Source organism: Simochromis diagramma, unplaced genomic scaffold (assembly GCF_900408965.1).
Source record: "Simochromis diagramma unplaced genomic scaffold, fSimDia1.1 OVJJ01000644.1, whole genome shotgun sequence".
Taxonomy (NCBI): domain Eukaryota; kingdom Metazoa; phylum Chordata; class Actinopteri; order Cichliformes; family Cichlidae; genus Simochromis; species Simochromis diagramma.
The window spans coordinates 784,026-801,289 of NW_024387201.1; the positions used below are offsets into that span (position 1 = coordinate 784,026).

Consider the following 17,264-nt stretch of genomic DNA (forward strand, 5'->3'; position numbering starts at 1 on the left):
ACTTACAAAATAACTGTTTATCTCAAGAATGCTTAACAAGCAATCAACATGTAATTAAGGTAACCATACAACCATACAACTGTACATAGGTTTCCATGTTTCTCTTTTTTTTTTCTAACTAGGAAGGTACGTCCTTCCTGTGAGATCAGAGTGCATTGTTGCTCTATTTCTGGAAGATCTCACTCTACCTAACAAAGTCCTTTAAAGTCTCTGGTGGACGTCTCTCTCTCTGGGAACGTCGCAACACGGGTGTCACTGAGGAGTCTCCGGGAGCCGGAGTCTCCGGAGCATAAGGCAACTCCATTGCCGGAGGTTGTGGCGATGTGTTCAACTCTGATGGCAAGCAGCACTCAGGCACTGCTTCTTTGTCAAGCAATGGCTCCACCTCCCTGTCTGGTGTACTGGGAACAGTGTCAGCCACTCTTGCTCTCACCTGATCCACGTGCCGCTTCACAGTTTGACCTGATCCTATGGTAACAATGTAAGACACTGGACCCGATGCTCTCACAATGACTGCGGGAATCCACTTCGGGCCATAGGAGTAGTTTCTGATGAAGACCTTGTCTCCTGGTGTGAAACTTCTCAGTCTTTTCTTGGTGTCATGATTTTCTTTCTGTTTCAATTGTTTGTGCTGCACTTTTGTTTTCACATCAGGCATGAGCAAGTCCAAAACTGATCTGAGTCTCCGTGACATCATCAACTCTGCAGGTGATAAACCAGTAGTGGCATGCGGTGTGATGCGATAACTGAACAGAAATCGGGACAGTCTGGTTTGTAAGGTATCACCTTTGACTTTCTTCATCCCCTCCTTAAAGGTCTGGACCGCCCTCTCAGCCAGCCCATTTGAAGAAGGGTGGAAAGGTGCTGATCTTACATGGTCAATTCCATTCTGCTTCATGAATGACTCAAATTCAGCACTTGTGAAACATGTTCCGTTGTCTGAAACTAACATTTTAGGTAGTCCAAACACACTGAAACTCTGGCGCAGTTTCTCTATAGTTACCTGTGATGTAGAGGATTTCACAGGGTAAATGTCCATCCACTTGGAATGAGCATCCACAATGATTAGAAACATCTCCCCGAGGAAAGGCCCTGCATAGTCCACATGGATTCTGGACCATGGTGACTCCGGCCACTCCCAAGGGTGTAATGGTGCAGTAGGTGGTGCCTTGGAGTGTTTCTGACACTCCTCACATGCCTGCACTTCTCTTTCAATGTTCTCATCCATCCCTGGCCACCATACATATGACCTTGCCAAGCCTTTCATCTTCGACATGCCTGTATGAGTCTGGTGCAGGAGTTTCAATATTTTGTCTCGGCCTTTGGTGGGAATAATTACTCGGGCTCCCCAGAGCACGCAACCATCCCTCACACTCAGTTCCAGCTTTCTCTGTCGATACGGCTTTAAACAGGTGTCGGTCTCAGTTGGCCAGCCTTTTAAGGTGTACTCGTGGACTTGCGACAACAAGACATCCTTAGCTGTCCATCGTTTGATCTGTGCAGTGTCCACTAATGTGTCATCCAGTACATCCATCATCAAAACCTGCTCAGCCATCTCTTGCTCAGGTGCTGAGTCTGGGACCGGCAACCGGCTGAGCGCATCCGTGTTTTCATGATGTTTTCCTGGCTTGTACCTGATGTTGTACTCGTAAGCACTCAATGTCACGGCCCATCTTTGTACTCTTGGTGAGCCCATCTGAGGTATAGGCTTCTTTTCATTGAACAATGAGATTAGGGGTTTATGATCTGTGTAAATCGTGAAAACTCGGCCATACAAGTATTTGTGAAATTTCTTGATGCCAAATATCACAGCTAGACCTTCTTTGTCAAGCTGAGAATACTTTTCTCTCAGCAGGAGAGAGTGTGCGTGACATGAACCCCAAAGGTCTCTTGCTTCCATCCTCCATCTTATGTGACAATACGGCGCCTACGCCATATGGGGATGCATCACATGAGAGAACCAACTCACGGTCAGCAGAATAATGAACTAACACCTCTGCTGAGTTCAACAGGTTCTTAGATTTCTGGAATGCTTCCTCTTGTCTCTTTTGCCATGTCCACCGTACCTCGTGTCTCAAAAGTTCATGTAAGGGTGCCAACAGGGTTGCCAGGTTTGGAAGGAATTTGTTGTAGTAATTTAGCAAACCTAAGTATGCTTTCAGTTCAGTGATATTTGTGGGGGTAGGTGCGTCCATGATTGCTTTAACTTTCTTTTCCACTGGGTGGAGCCCCTGGGCGTCCACTATGTGCCCCAAGTACTCCACTTTCTCTTGCATGAAGGCACACTTGCACCTCTTTAACCTCAATCCAGCTTCCTCCAACCGGGTCAACACCTCCTCCAGGTTCTGTAGATGGCTTAGTTCATCCACTCCAGTCACTAAGATGTCATCTAAATACACTGCTACATGAGGTATCCCCTTCAAAAGACTTTCCATGGTCCTCTGGAATATTGCTGGAGCAGAGGCCACTCCAAAAGGCAATCTGTTATACGTGAACAGCCCCCGAGATGTGTTTACTGTCACGTACTTTTTCGATTTGTCATCCAAGAGGATTTGCTGGTAAGCGTGGCTCATGTCTAATTTTGAGAACTGCTTACCCCCGGACAGTGTGGCAAACAAGTCCTCCATTCTGGGTATGGGGTACTGCTCCAGTGAAGCCACGGTATTTACAGTAAGCTTGTAATCCCCACACAGTCTTATTGTCCCTGTGGGCTTCAGGAGTGGCACTACTGGTGCCGCCCATTCAGCATATTTCACTGGCGAGATGATGCCTTCTTTCAACAGTCGGTCTATTTCCTCGTCGACTTTTGCTCGCATAGCAAAGGGGACAGTACGTGGACGGAAGAAGCGTGGGGTGGCATCACTTTTCACATGAATAGCAGCTTTCATTCCTTTCAGGGTGCCCAACTCCTCTTTGAACACATTCTCATGTTTACTTAACACTTGCTGAAGTGTTTTTTCTGTTGTTTTGACTTGGTGCAGCTTTCTGTTGTTAGGACTGTTTTTCACTTCACCCCAGTCCAATTGAATTTCCTCGAGCCAAGCTCGACCTAGCAAGCTGGGGCCGTCGCCTTCAACCACCACCAGGGGCAGATGTTTTTTCTGCTGCTTGTATTTGACGCTGACTCGTGTTGCACCAATCACCTTAACAGGATCCCCTGTATAAGTTTCGAGCTTGATTTTGATGGGCTGTAGGCTGGGGGGCTTGCTGTCTTTCCCTGTTTCTCTGAATGTTGCTTCGTTCATAACTGTTAGGCAACATCCAGTGTCTATTTCAAAGTTCACCTTTTTCCCATCAATTTGCATATCCACGGTGTAGGGGTCTACTCTTCTTAAGTGTACCGCACTGCCACGCCCTAACTTGAACAGTTTTCTGTTGTGCCCTTGACTGCACTTGACACAGTTCAACATGAAAGAGTCATCTTCAGAGCTATCAGTTTTGTTGCTATCTGCTTTTTCGCCCACATTGTGAGTACTGTAGTGTGAACTCTGCTTTTTTTCTTTCTTTACATATGTCGATCCATACTTTTTCTGGTTCAGTTTAGTCTTGCTTTTACAAGCTCTAGCTATGTGTCCCATTTTACCACAAGCATGACATTTTTCTTGTTTGTACTTACAGTCTGCTGCTGTGTGCTTGGTTCCTTTGCAACGATAACACTCTTTATTTTCTGCTTTAAAGGTACGACTCTCCTGTTGTCCTCTAGCGAGACTGAAACATTTTGGTGACGCCCCTGAGGTCTGCAGATCCTGTGCATTTTTATTTGCAGTCTCCATGGCTACTGCAATTGACAGAGCTTTGTCAAAAGTGAGATCTATTTCTGACAAGAGACGTCTCTGAATTCGGTCATCCTTAATTCCGCAGACGATCCTATCTCTCAACATCTGTTGTAACGTGTTGCCATAGTTACAATCCTGTGCCAGGCGACGCAGCTCCGCTACATATTCCATGACGGTTTCATTCGGCTTGCGGGAGCGAGAGTCGAACTTATACCTTTGCACAATTTCACTGGGCTTCGGATCGAAGTGATTTTTCATCAGAAGCACCAGCTCTTGGAAGGTTTTGTCTTTGGGCTTGGCCGGGCTGAGAAGGTTTCGCATCAAGCTGTACGTCGCTGCTCCGACGACACTTATTAATATCGCTCTTTGTTTCTCTGCATCGTCGATCCCGTTAGCTGCGAAAAACTGCTCGAGTATTTCCGTATACTCATCCCAAGTCTGATTCTTTGGATCGAACGCTACTAGCATGCCAATTGTAGCCATTTCCGCTTCGAGGTCACTGCCTTCTATTTCCAGCCGAAAACTTTTGCATTCTTTGAAAAGCTAGCCAAACCTGTAGCCGATTCCATCACTTTATTTTCTTCTCTTTCCTTTCAGTCCGATCGCCCAAACTCCTTCCCCCTAAACGTCCTCGTCGCCAAAAAGATGTTGCATCTTCAAAAAATAAAAATACAATAACTGAGCCTTACACCGGAGTATCGTTGCACTGGTTTACTGAACCTTACTTTCAGGGCATGTACAGAACATGAGCATCCATTTTCCTACTGCCTCCTACAGGACACACACTTCTTCCACTTCCTTACACATTAATGTAACACAGAACTAATACTGCCTCTCCTGGCATTACCATTGTAACAACACATTCATTCTGTTTCTTTCAGAAGAATAACAGGAACTTAGGATGTAGGTATCTATGAATAATAACTATTATGTATACTCATATATTTATATAACCACTTATTTCTTGCGATACCACACCCTGTAAAACTGGTACAGAAACAAAAATAAAATATTACATTTCTGCTGTAATTGCATTTTCTTTACAACAGTCGTTTTTCCTCACAAAAGAAAGTTTCTCACACAAAACTCTAAACTGCTACACAAAACTAACGCTGGAAAGCTTACAAAACAAATAGCAACTACTTACAGGCATGTGCTCTCTCAGGCTCAGCAAGAAAAAGTGAACAAAAAGTGGAACAGACGACAGTTTGGCTAAAGGACTGTTTTTCACTGGTGAGGTACTATGGCAAGTCTGCTGGTACAAAAAACACACACACAAATTATCATGCCTGCCTTAAAGGGGGAGCACACTCTCCGCCTGGTATAGGGTACTATACCACTATGTCCCTTCTGAGTAACTGTAGCAATGGGAATTGCATTTACCTGTGTGTTCCACTCGGAGTCTTGAGAGTGTAACACCGGAAGGTGAGAACCAGAGACTCATGACTGTTTATTAAGAGTTTAATAAAAGTTTACCTCGGAGGAGGGAAAGTTCAACCGAGCATCTTGTGAAGTTTATAGAGAGAACAAGATGAAACATGGTGGCAGCGGGGTCTAGAGTGATCCACACCACGCTTTGAAGACAACAGATTGAGCGGACGGTATCAACGCGTCTAGCTAGGCTAGTTAGCTTCGGAGGTGCTAACGGCTCAGGACAGCAGGTGAGACGCTGACGAGAAGAGCGCAGCGGCGTCTACGATGGATGGATTGAAGCCACCCGCACAGTGGAGTATGGATTCAGTGAACCTGTCTAAAGCGTGGAAAACATGGAAAGAAGAGTTTACACTCTACACGGAACTAGCTCTGCCGGATGCTGAGGAAAAGGCGAGAGTGAAGCTGTTTTACTATCTGATCGGGGAACGGGGCAGGGAGCTCTGTGGAACGCTGATCGGAGCTGAGGCAAGAGTAACAGTAAGTGAGCTGATGAGAAAAATCGATGAACACTGTAATCCCAAAGTTAATGAGACTGTCGAGAGATACAGATTTTTTGCACGCAATCAGGCTCCTGGAGAAAATATTGATAAATATGTTACGGACCTGAGAATGCTGGCGAGCACCTGCAATTTTGGACAATTATAAGACTCACTGATCAGAGACAGGATCGTCTGTGGCACGAACAGCTCCAGTTGGAGGGAAAGGTTGCTCAGAGAAGAGAACCTCACATTAGACAGATGTCTAGATGTTTGTAGAGCAATGGAGATTTCAAGAGAATACAACAAAACAATAGCGGGACAGGCTGTAGAGGAACTGCATGCAGTAAAACAAAAAGAGAGAAAAAGACTGGATAAAGAGATATCATGCAGATTTTGTGGAAGAGCACATGAAAGACTCAAATCAAAATGCCCAGCATATGGAAAAAAATGCAAAAAATGTGGCAAAGAAAATCATTTTGCTATAGCATGCAGGAGTAAAAGCAGACAGAGTGAAAACGGAAAAAAGGTCTACACAGTGACAGAGCAGGACTCGGATTCCTGTGAAGACATAATGATTGTCACAGCTATGACACAGACTGCAGTAGAAGTGAACCAGATCAAAGAATCAGACATGAATAAACGAGAGCGGCATGATGATTGGCAACAGCCTGGTCAAGTTTCAAGTTGACTGTGGTGCAACCTGCAACGTTATTCCCATCAACTTGTTGAACCCTAACATCAAAATGGAGCACACAGACAAGGTTCTTGTGATGTACAATAAGTCAAGGCTGTGTCCATTAGGAAAGTGTAAGGTCAAGCTGACAAACCCAAGAAACAACAAAAAGTACAGAGTCGAGTTCCAAGTGGTAGAGGAGGATTGTAAAACACCTCTACTTGGGAGAACAGCTAGTGAAGCGATGAAGCTAATACAAGTTAAATATGATAACATCTGTGCTTTGGACAGCTCAGTGACAACAGCTCCATCAGAGAAAAACGCATGGTTGTTGGAAGAGATAAAGACTGAGTTTCAGGATGTGTTTACAGGAGATGGATGTTTGCAAGGTGAATATGAGCTGGAAATCGACACAACAGTGCAGCCTGTCAAACTGCCAAAACGCAGAGTCCCAGTGTCGATGATGAAACCACTGAAAGAGGAACTGATGAGCCTTGCAGACAGACAAATAATAGCACCAGTGGAAGGTAGTACTGATTGGATCAGTGGGATGGTGACAGTGCAGAAGCCAAATGGCAAACCCAGGATATGTATTGACCCAAGACCGCTCAACAAAGCTTTGAAGCATAGTCACTTCCCGTTACCAACAATAGATGACATCTTGCCAGATGTGTCAAAAGTGAAAGTTTTCGCAGTTTGTGACGTGAAACATGGCTTTTGGCATGTGAAGCTTACAGAAGAGTTAAGCCATCTCACGACATTCGCAACACCATTTGGTCGCTTTCGTTGGCTGAGAATGCCGATGGGGATCAGCCCAGCGCCAGAGGTCTTTCAGCGCAAACTGATGCAAGCGTTAGAGAACCTGCCAGGCACATACATCATTGCTGATGACATCCTGATCACTGGAAAAGGAGAGACGACTGAGTTGGCAGAAATGGATCATGACAGAAACCTGAGACTTTTCCTGGAACGCTGCAGAGAGAGAAACATCAAATTAAATGTGGAAAAACTCAAGCTTAGAAGACAGGAAGTACCATACATTGGACATCTACTCACAGCAGAGGGGCTGAGAGCTGACCCAGAGAAGGTACGGGCCATCACAGAGATGCCAGCACCAACTGACATAAAAGGGGTGCAGAGACTAGTTGGAATGGTCAACTATTTATCAAAGTTTTACAAGCATCTGTCAGACGACTGTGAGCCTCTCAGACAACTGACGCACAGAGACAGCCTATGGGAGTGGACAGACGTGCAGGAAGATGCATTTAAAAGACTGAAAGAAAAACTAACACAAGTCCCAGTTTTGAAATATTACAGCCCTGAAGAAGAGCTGACGCTGCAGTGTGATGCCAGCGAGACAGGACTGGGAGCAGCTCTGACTCAACATGGAAAACCAGTGGCATTTGCAAGTCGTGCACTGACGCTCACTGAAAGAAGTTATGCACAAATTGAAAAGGAATGTTTAGCTATTGTGTTTGGGATGGAGAAATTCCACCAATATACATATGGTCGTCTTGTGAGAGTGCAATCAGACCACAAGCCACTCGAGAACATTATTAAAAAGCCACTGTTACATGCACCTAAGAGACTGCAAAGGATGTTATTAAGGCTGCAAAAATATGATATAACCATAACATATGTTCCAGGCCGCGACATGCTACTTGCTGATACGCTGAGTAGGGCCTACCTGCAGGATAGCATCAAAAGCCAGACGGAGTTGGAGACAGAATGTGTCAACATGGTGGACTATGTACCTGTTTCAACAGAAAGCATGGACAGAATACGGGCAGGGACAAGAACCGACCACACACTACAAATGCTGATAAAAACAATACAAAAGGGGTGGCCGGCCTGTAAGAAAGATGTACCTGTTGAAATAACCCAGTTCCAATCTTTGCAGGATGAACTGAGCACACAGGATGGTTTGGTCTTCAAGGGAGAGAGAGGGGTGATTCCAGAAGCACTGCAGGCAGATATAACCCAGCGAATTCACTCAAAACACATCGGCACAGAAGAGCTAGAGACTGCGTCTACTGGCACGGTATGAACGACCACATCAAAAAGTACATCGCTACATGTGACATATGTCGGTCTGTGGATGCAAAACAACAGAAAGAGACACTAAAACCACACGAGCCGACCACTAGACCATGGACCAAAGTTGGGACAGATTTATTCAACTTTGAGGGTAGGGACTACCTAATAACTGTTGATTATTACCGTATTTTCACGACCATAAGACGCACTGTACTAAAAGGCGCAGTCTCAGTTATGTGTGTCATTACTGTATTTAACACACACATAAGGCGCACCTGATTATAGGGCGCATACAAGTATGCGTGTTTAAAAATAAAGCGGGAGCAAAGCAGAGTTTGGTACTCACATTTTTATTACCGGTAATCGTCATCAATCAAACCCATCGAAGTCCTCATCCTCTGTGTCTGAATTGAACAGCTGTGCTAAATCTCCATCAAACATTCCAGGTTCACTTTCTTCACCGTCAGAGTCACTTTCCGCGCCGTGCGGCTTCTCGGAAATGATGCTGGCTTTTGCGAAAGCTCGAACAACAGTGCCAGCAGACATGTTAGCCCAAGTAGCTACAATCCATTCGCAAATTGTGGCGTAACTTGCCCGGCGCTGCCTTCCACTCTTAGTGAAACTGTGGTCTCGCTCCCAGGCCGCTCGCAGCCTTACTTTGAACGGGCGGTTCACACCGATGTCCAGCGGCTGGAGTTCCTTTGTCAGGCCTCCAGCAATGACAGCAAGCTCACAGTTCATTTGTTTCACTTGTTTTTTCACATTGGCTGTGAGATGGGCACGCATAGAGTCACAGATCAACAGCGATGGTGATGCGTGGAAAAAACCACCTGGTCTCCTTACATACACCTCCCTCAGCCAGTCTTTCATCATTTCCTCATCCATCCAGCCCTTTTCATTTGCCTTAATGATGATTCCTGCTGGAAACTTCTCTTTAGGCAAAGTCTTTCTCTTCAAAATCACCATAGGCGGCTGTTTCTGTCCATTAGCATGGCAGCCAAGCACAACAGTAAAAGAAGACTTTTCGTGCCCCGTTGTGCGTATCGCTACCGTGCTGGTCCCCTTCTTCTCCACAGTGTGACTCACCGGGATGTCGAAAGTGAGCGGGACCTCGTCCATGTTTGTGATGTGGCTGGGCTGGATGTGTTTGTCGGCAATGTGTTTGCTGCAGTAGGAGCGGAGGATGGCCAGCTTTTCATTACCGGTATAATCCGCTGGAAGTTGCTGCGCTACCGTAGTCTTGGTCCGAATGGGAAAATGGCACCGTTTCATGAAACGAAAGCACCAAGACGGACCTCCTCGGAAATGTTCAATTTTCATTTCTTCTGCTAGCGAAACCGCTTTTAGTCGAATGGTGACCGTCGAAACGCTTCTCCCGCTCATTCTTTGCTCAATGATCCACCGCTCGAGTCTTTCCTCCAACTCGGGCCACCTCGCCTTATGTCCGCGGAAACTCAGCTGCGTCTTCTTGACCTGTCTGAGCTTGTTTTCCAGCTTCCTCCACTTGCGAACCATCGATTCATTAATCTTAAATTCTCTCGCCGCTGCTCGATTTCCATGTTCCTCCGCGTAGCTGATGGCCTTCAGTTTAAACTGTGCTTCGTAAGCGTGTCTCTTTGCCATTTTCAGGGTTGTTAAAACAACGATGTCCTGCATAACGCACATACCGTTCTCATGATGTTCTCTACTACGTCCTCCTTACAACACATAGGGCGCACTGCGCTATAGGGCGCGCCGTGCTTTTTGAAGAAAATCTAAGACTTTTAAGTGCGCCTTATGGTCGTGAAAATACGGTACTCCAACTTTTGGGAGATAGATTATCTACCTGATACCAAGTCGAGTACTGTGATTAGGAAACTAAAGGCTCATTTCGCACGTCAGGGAATCCCAAATATTGTTTTTTCTGACAACGGGCCCCAGTACAGCTCGACAGAGTTTGCCAACTTCAGCCAGAAATGGGAATTTCGACACCATACCTCATCACCTGGCTATCCGCAGAGCAACGGCAAAGCTGAGTCTGCCGTTAAAACTGCCAAACGACTCATGAAAAAGGCGAAATTGGCTGGACAGGATCCATATTTGACCTTATTGGACCACAGAAACACCCCAACCCAAGGTTTAACTACCAGCCCCGCACAGAGACTGTTAAGCAGGAGGACGAGGACACTCCTCCCAATAGGAGACAGATTGTTGCAACCCAAAGTGACTGACAACAAGTTAGCACTGATGAAAAACAGAGAGAGACAAACAAAGTACTACAACAAGACAGCGAAGGACATGGACACATTAAACCCAGGGGACTTGGTGCGAGTCCAACCTTTTGAACCACACAAATTATGGACCAAGGCTAGAGTGTGTAACACCCTGGGAAACAGATCCTATGATGTGGAGTTGGACAACGGCAGAGTCAAATTCAAATTTTATTTGTCACGTACACAGTCATACACAGTACGATATGCAGTGAAATGCTTGGACAACTGCTCGTGACCTAAAGAAAACAAAAAAAAGGGAAAGGCTATGAATAAGATAGGAAATAAATATGAAAAATTAAAAAGGGTAAATTTAACTAGGAAGGAATAAAATATAAATTAAGGTTAAAAATGAAATAACTGTACAACACAAATTAGAATGAAGGGTAAATTTAACTGGGAAAGAATAAGATAAAATATATAAATTAAAGTTGAAAATAAAATAACTGTACAACAAAATACACAATATAGAACTATATAAGAATGTATGAAGAAATCTAAATCTAAATAATATATACACAATAACAGCAGCTGTACAAGTATTAACCGGAAATGAAGAATATAGTGACCAGTGTTGTGCAAAAACAAAGTCCAGAAAGTCCAGTGTGTGTGTAAGAACTGTATGTGTGGGTCAGTACTGTGTGGTGGTGTGATTGAGAGACCGTATCGCCTGCGGGAAGAAGCTCCTCCTCAGTCTCTCTGTGTTGGTCTTCAGGGAGCGGAATCGCTTTCCTGACCTCAACAGAGAGAACAGTCTGTTGTTGGGATGGCTGAGGTCCTTCACGATCTTCCTGGCCTTGGTCCAGCACCGCCTGCTGTAGATTGAGTGCAGGTCAGGGAGCTCGGAGCGGATGGTGCGCTCAGCTGACCGCACAACCCTCTGTAGAGCTCGTCTGTCCTGCATGGTGCTGTTTCCGAACCAGGTTAAGATGTTTCCCGTCAGGATGCTCTCTATGGTGCACGAGTAAAAGTTCCTGAGCACCTTGGAGGGCAGTTGGAAGTCTCTCAAGCGTCTGAGGTGGTAGAGACGCTGTCGGGCCTTTTTCACCACGGTGTTGATGTGACAGGACCATGACAGGTCCTGCGTGATGTGAACTCCGAGGTATTTGAAGCTGTCCACTCTCTCCACTGGGCACTCGTTGATGACGGGGGTCTGGTAGTTCCTCTCCTGCTTTGTGCTGAAGTCCACTATCAGCTCCTTTGTCTTACTGACATTTAGAAGGAGGTTGTTCCTCTGGCACCAGTTCTCCAGATTCCTAATCTCCTTCAGGTAGGCCGTCTCGTTGTTATCAGAGATCAGGCCCACCACGACGGTGTCGTCAGCAAACTTGATGATGGTGGTGGAGCTGGTAGTGGCCACACAGTCATATGTGTACAAAGAGTACAGCAGGGGGCTCAGAACACACCCCTGGGGGGCTCCAGTGCTGAGAGTGGTGGAGGCTGAGACATGTCCGCCCATCCTTACTGCCTGTGGTCTGCCAGTTAGGAAGTTGGAGATCCACTGACACATAGATGAGCTGAGTCCCAGATGCTCCAGCTTGGTGGTGAGTGTGGAGGGAATTATGGTGTTAAATGCAGAGCTGTAGTCTATGAAGAGCATTTTAACATAATTCCCCCTTCTAGTGTCCAAGTGAGTGAGTGATGTGTGGAGGAGATGAGAGATGGCATCGTCTGTGGAACGATTTGGACGGTAAGCGAACTGTAGTGGGTCCAGTGTGTCTGGTAGTGAAGAAATGATGAAGTCTCTGACCAGGCGTTCAAAGCACTTCATCACTACTGAGGTGAGGGCTACAGGGCTCATAAGGAATCGTCGCCATCTGAGGCGAGCTGTGGAGGTCAAAAAAGACATGTCAGCACATCTCCAGCTTGAGGGACAGAACATTACTGTGCCGACAAAGAGCAAAGAGAACACACAAAACAGCACTACCAGGTCAGGACGGGTAGTACAACAACCTGTATATCTGAAGGACTATGTATGCAATTAAGGGGTAATGTGTGAGTTATATGCTGTGATTTGTTTACTTGTCAGAGGAAAGACAAAAGAAAAAAAACATCTGTGACGACATTTTGAGTTATATGTTGTGATTTGTTTACTGGTTAGAGAACAGAGCAAAACATCTGTGATAATATTTTGAGTTATGGCTTTGTGATCTGTTTACTTGTTTGGAAGGGAAAAAAAATAAAAGAAAAAAAAATAAGGAAATGAGAAACAAAACGGAAAAAATGAATAAAAGTAATACTAAAGGAAAATAGAAAGAAAGCTAAAAAAGTAAGTGGAAGAAAGAATTTTTTATTTTTGAAGAAAATTGTGTCCAACAAAGAAATGTCATGTTTGTTCCAGTTGCAAACTGAGTTCTCAATTTATGAATAGTTCATTGTCTTTGTAAAAGAAAAGGGATGTAGCAATGGGAATTGCATTTACCTGTGTGTTCCACCCGGAGTCTTGAGAGTGTAACACCGGAAGGTGAGAACCAGAGACTCATGACTGTTTATTAAGAGTTTAATAAAAGTTTACCTCGGAGGAGGGAAAGTTCAACCGAGCATCTTGTGAAGTTTATAGAGAGAACAAGATGAAACAGTAACAACACAACTTCAGTGGCGGGTCTCGAATACACCCTGGGGGTGCCTGCTTGAACAACTCTCACCTCCACTTTCAAATTCAAATTCAAATTCAAATTTTATTTGTCACGTACACAGTCATACACAGTACGATACTCAGTGAAATGCTTAGACAACTGCTCGTGACCTAAAGAAAAAAAGAAAAGGCTATGAATAAGATAGGAAATAAATATGAAAATTAAAAAGGGTAAATTTAACTGGGAAAGAATAAGATAAAATATATAAATTAAAGTTAAAAAATAAAATAACTGTACAACAAAATACACAATACACATTATAGAACTACAGGGAGTGCAGAATTATTAGGCAAATGAGTATTTTGTCCACATCATCCTCTTCATGCATGTTGTCTTACTCCAAGCTGTATACGCTCGAAAGCCTACTACCAATTAAGCATATTAGGTGATGTGCATCTCTGTAATGAGAAGGGGTGTGGTCTAATGACATCAACACCCTATATCAGGTGTGCATAATTATTAGGCAACGTGTTTTTTTCGGAGCGGGAGCCAAGATGGCGACCTGTGTGGACGCTTCTCTGTAAGCTCGTGAATTTCTGATGAGTACCTAACGTTTTAAATGATCTAAACGGACTCAGATAATTCCTTTATTAGAAGTGACTCATTGCACTTGTGTTTTGCACACGTACAGGACATCTTTATAACATCAGGCCGAACTGAGTTTCTTTTTTTTCCCTGCCCAATTCTGACACGGTGAAGTGTTAGCTTGTATAGAAACATTTACAGTGGGGCAAAAAAGTATTTAGTCAGCCACCGATTGTGCAAGTTCCCCCACCTAAAATGATGACAGAGGTCAGTAATTTGCACCAGAGGTACACTTCAACTGTGAGAGACAGAATGTGAAAAAAAAATCCATGAATCCACATGGTAGGATTTGTAAAGAATTTATTCGTAAATCAGGGTGGAAAATAAGTATTTGGTCAATGACAAAAATACAACTCAATACTTTGTAACATAACCTTTGTTGGCAATAACAGAGGTCAAACGTTTACTATAGGTCTTTACCAGGTTTGCACACACAGTAGCTGGTATTTTGGCCCATTCCTCCATGCAGATCTTCTCGAGAGCAGTGATGTTTTGGGGCTGTCGCCGAGCAACACGGACTTTCAACTCCCGCCACAGATTTTCTATGGGGTTGAGGTCTGGAGACTGGCTAGGCCACTCCAGGACTTTCAAATGCTTCTTACGGAGCCACTCCTTTGTTGCCCGGGCGGTGTGTTTTGGATCATTGTCATGTTGGAAGACCCAGCCTCGTTTCATCTTCAAAGTTCTCACTGATGGAAGGAGGTTTTGGCTCAAAATCTCACGATACATGGCCCCATTCATTCTGTCCTTAACACGGATCAGTCGTCCTGTCCCCTTGGCAGAAAAACAGTCCCATAGCATGATGTTTCCACCCCCATGCTTCACAGTAGGTATGGTGTTCTTGGGATGCAACTCAGTATTCTTCTTCCTCCAAACACGACGAGTTGAGTTTATACCAAAAAGTTCTACTTTGGTTTCATCTGACCACATGACATTCTCCCAATCCTCTGCTGTATCATCCATGTGCTCTCTGGCAAACTTCAGACAGGCCTGGACATGCACTGGCTTCAGCAGCGGAACACGTCTGGCACTGCGGGATTTGATTCCCTGCCGTTGTAGTGTGTTACTGATGGTGACCTTTGTTACTTTGGTCCCAGTTCTCTGCACGTCATTCACCAGGTCCCCCCGTGTGGTTCTGAGATCTTTGCTCACCGTTCTCATGATCATTTTGACCCCACGGGATGAGATCTTGCGTGGAGCCCCAGATCGAGGGAGATTATCAGTGGTCTTGTATGTCTTCCATTTTCTGATGATTGCTCCCACAGTTGATTTTTTCACACCAAGCTGCTTGCCTATTGTAGATTCACTCTTCCCAGTCTGGTGCAGGTCTACAATACTTTTCCTGGTGTCCTTCGAAAGCTCTTTGGTCTTGGCCATGGTGGAGTTTGGAGTCTGACTGTTTGAGGCTGTGCACAGGTGTCTTTTATACAGATGATGAGTTCAAACAGGTGCCATTCATACAGGTAACGAGTGGGGGACAGAAAAGCTTCTTACAGAAGACGTTACAGGTCTGTGAGAGCCAGAGATTTTCCTTGTTTGAGGTGACCAAATACTTATTTTCCACCCTAATTTACGAATAAATTCTTTACAAATCCTACCATGTGAATTCATGGATTTTTTTTTCACATTCTGTCTCTCACAGTTGAAGTGTACCTCTGGTGCAAATTACTGACCTCTGTCATAATTTTAAGTGGGGGAACTTGCACAATCGGTGGCTGACTAAATACTTTTTTGCCCCACTGTAGCTAATAGCCACGGGATAAGCATGGCCAAAAAAGAGGCAAGAAGAAAGGAAGGACTGATAATGGACTTGGAGCCAGATAAAACCTTTGCAAGCTTATGCAAACCTCTCCCTCAGACCCCTCTAAAGAGCCCCAACCCAAAGAAGAGCCGCATCGAAGTGCATGAGGTAAGAGAGGAAGCTGTATCCAATGCCGACATCTTGAAAGCTATTAATGGGCTGAATGACAGATTCTCCAAATTCGAACAAATGGTGAACAAAAACACGGCGGAGATTATTGCCGTGCGGGATCAAGTGAAAGGTCTTGAAATACAGAGCAAAGAGACAGAGGTTACTGTGAAGAAGCTGAAAGATCGCATTGCTGCACTTCAAGAGAAACAAGAGGAGACGGAGAGATGTAGTCGGCGGTGGAACCTGCGTTTGCTGAATCTCCCAGAGCATAGTAACGAAGATATAAGAAAAGAGGTGATGGATATAATCGCCCTGATCATCCCAGAGGAAAAAAACAAATTCGAGTTCATGATAGATGCTGTTCACAGAGTTGGTCGAACAAGAGATGAAAACCGCTCACGCCCCATCATCATACAGTTCACCATGCGCACCTTCCGACACAAAGTGTGGAGAGCTTCCCTCAACTCTGATGTGATGAAGAAGAAGAATCTCAGGTTGGCTGAAGATCTCACCTACACGGAGAGACAGTGCAGAAATAAACTGTGGCCAACTGTCAAACAAGTCCGTGACGAGGGAAAGAAGACCAAATGGATTGGTCCTGTGGCCATCATTGATGGTGTAATACACACTGCATAAATAAGAGGTTATTAAAAGATCAGCAAGATGACTGAAATACTTTAAGTTCACTCTGTAAGTTACCTAACATTAACAGGTATTTCAACTACCTCAGGTTCCCAATGTTACTGTTCAATATTTAATAATTTTGAGGCACTTGTATATTGTATTTTTTTGTTTGTTTTGTTTTGCTTGAAATACCTCAGGTTCATTAGGTAATATGTTTACAACCAATAATATCCTCTTCAAATCTTCTATAAAACTTTCATACCTCCAAGTTAGTTGTTCCAATATTTGGCAAACATTATTTTGGTTATGTTTGGACTTGCTTATGTTTTACAGTGTGAGTAGTTAAACATCCTACTTTTATTGGTGTATAAATGTTAATTTGCTTAAAGTATTTGGGTCACTTCAATGGGGAAAAGAAAAACAAATAGAGTCTGAAGATTTTACTTAGGTACTCAACATTTAGTTTTCCTGTTTGAGAGTATCTTCTTTAGGTGTTTATACCTTAGCACCTTATAAATTTCTAGTTAATTTTACAGACATCCAGTTCACTTTATTCCTTCCCTTCTTCTCTTATGACAGACTTACCTTTCAGTTCCTTAAAAATACTATCCCTTAATGTTAGAGGTATTCGTGACAGTACCAAAAGAAAGTCAATTTTCATTTTCTGTAGACAGAAAAATGCTGATTTGATTTTTCTACAAGAAACTCATTCGAGTGATAATGATGTAAAATTCTGGAAAGCGCAGTGTTATTTTTGCCACGCCTCTCAACATTCGGCAGGCGTAGCCATTCTCCTTAACAACTTTAAAGGTAATATTTATTGAATCATTGTCTTCAGATGAAGGCAGAATGGATTTAA

At 44.2% G+C, this 17,264-nt stretch overlaps 1 protein-coding gene and 1 pseudogene across 1 annotated transcript; both read right to left on the reverse strand.

Annotated features, from left to right (window-relative positions):
* Nucleotides 1-47: 47 nt before the first annotated feature.
* Nucleotides 48-3,260, reverse strand: LOC120745995 (annotated as a pseudogene).
* On the reverse strand, nucleotides 3,251-4,755 carry LOC120745983. Its single transcript, XM_040051217.1, has 2 exons — nucleotides 3,312-4,755; nucleotides 3,251-3,268 (listed from the first exon to the last, which is right to left on the reverse strand). The coding sequence occupies exons 1-2, from the start codon at nucleotides 4,257-4,259 to the stop codon at nucleotides 3,251-3,253; spliced, it is 966 nt and encodes a 321-aa protein (XP_039907151.1). The 5' UTR covers nucleotides 4,260-4,755.
* Nucleotides 4,756-17,264: the final 12,509 nt, after the last annotated feature.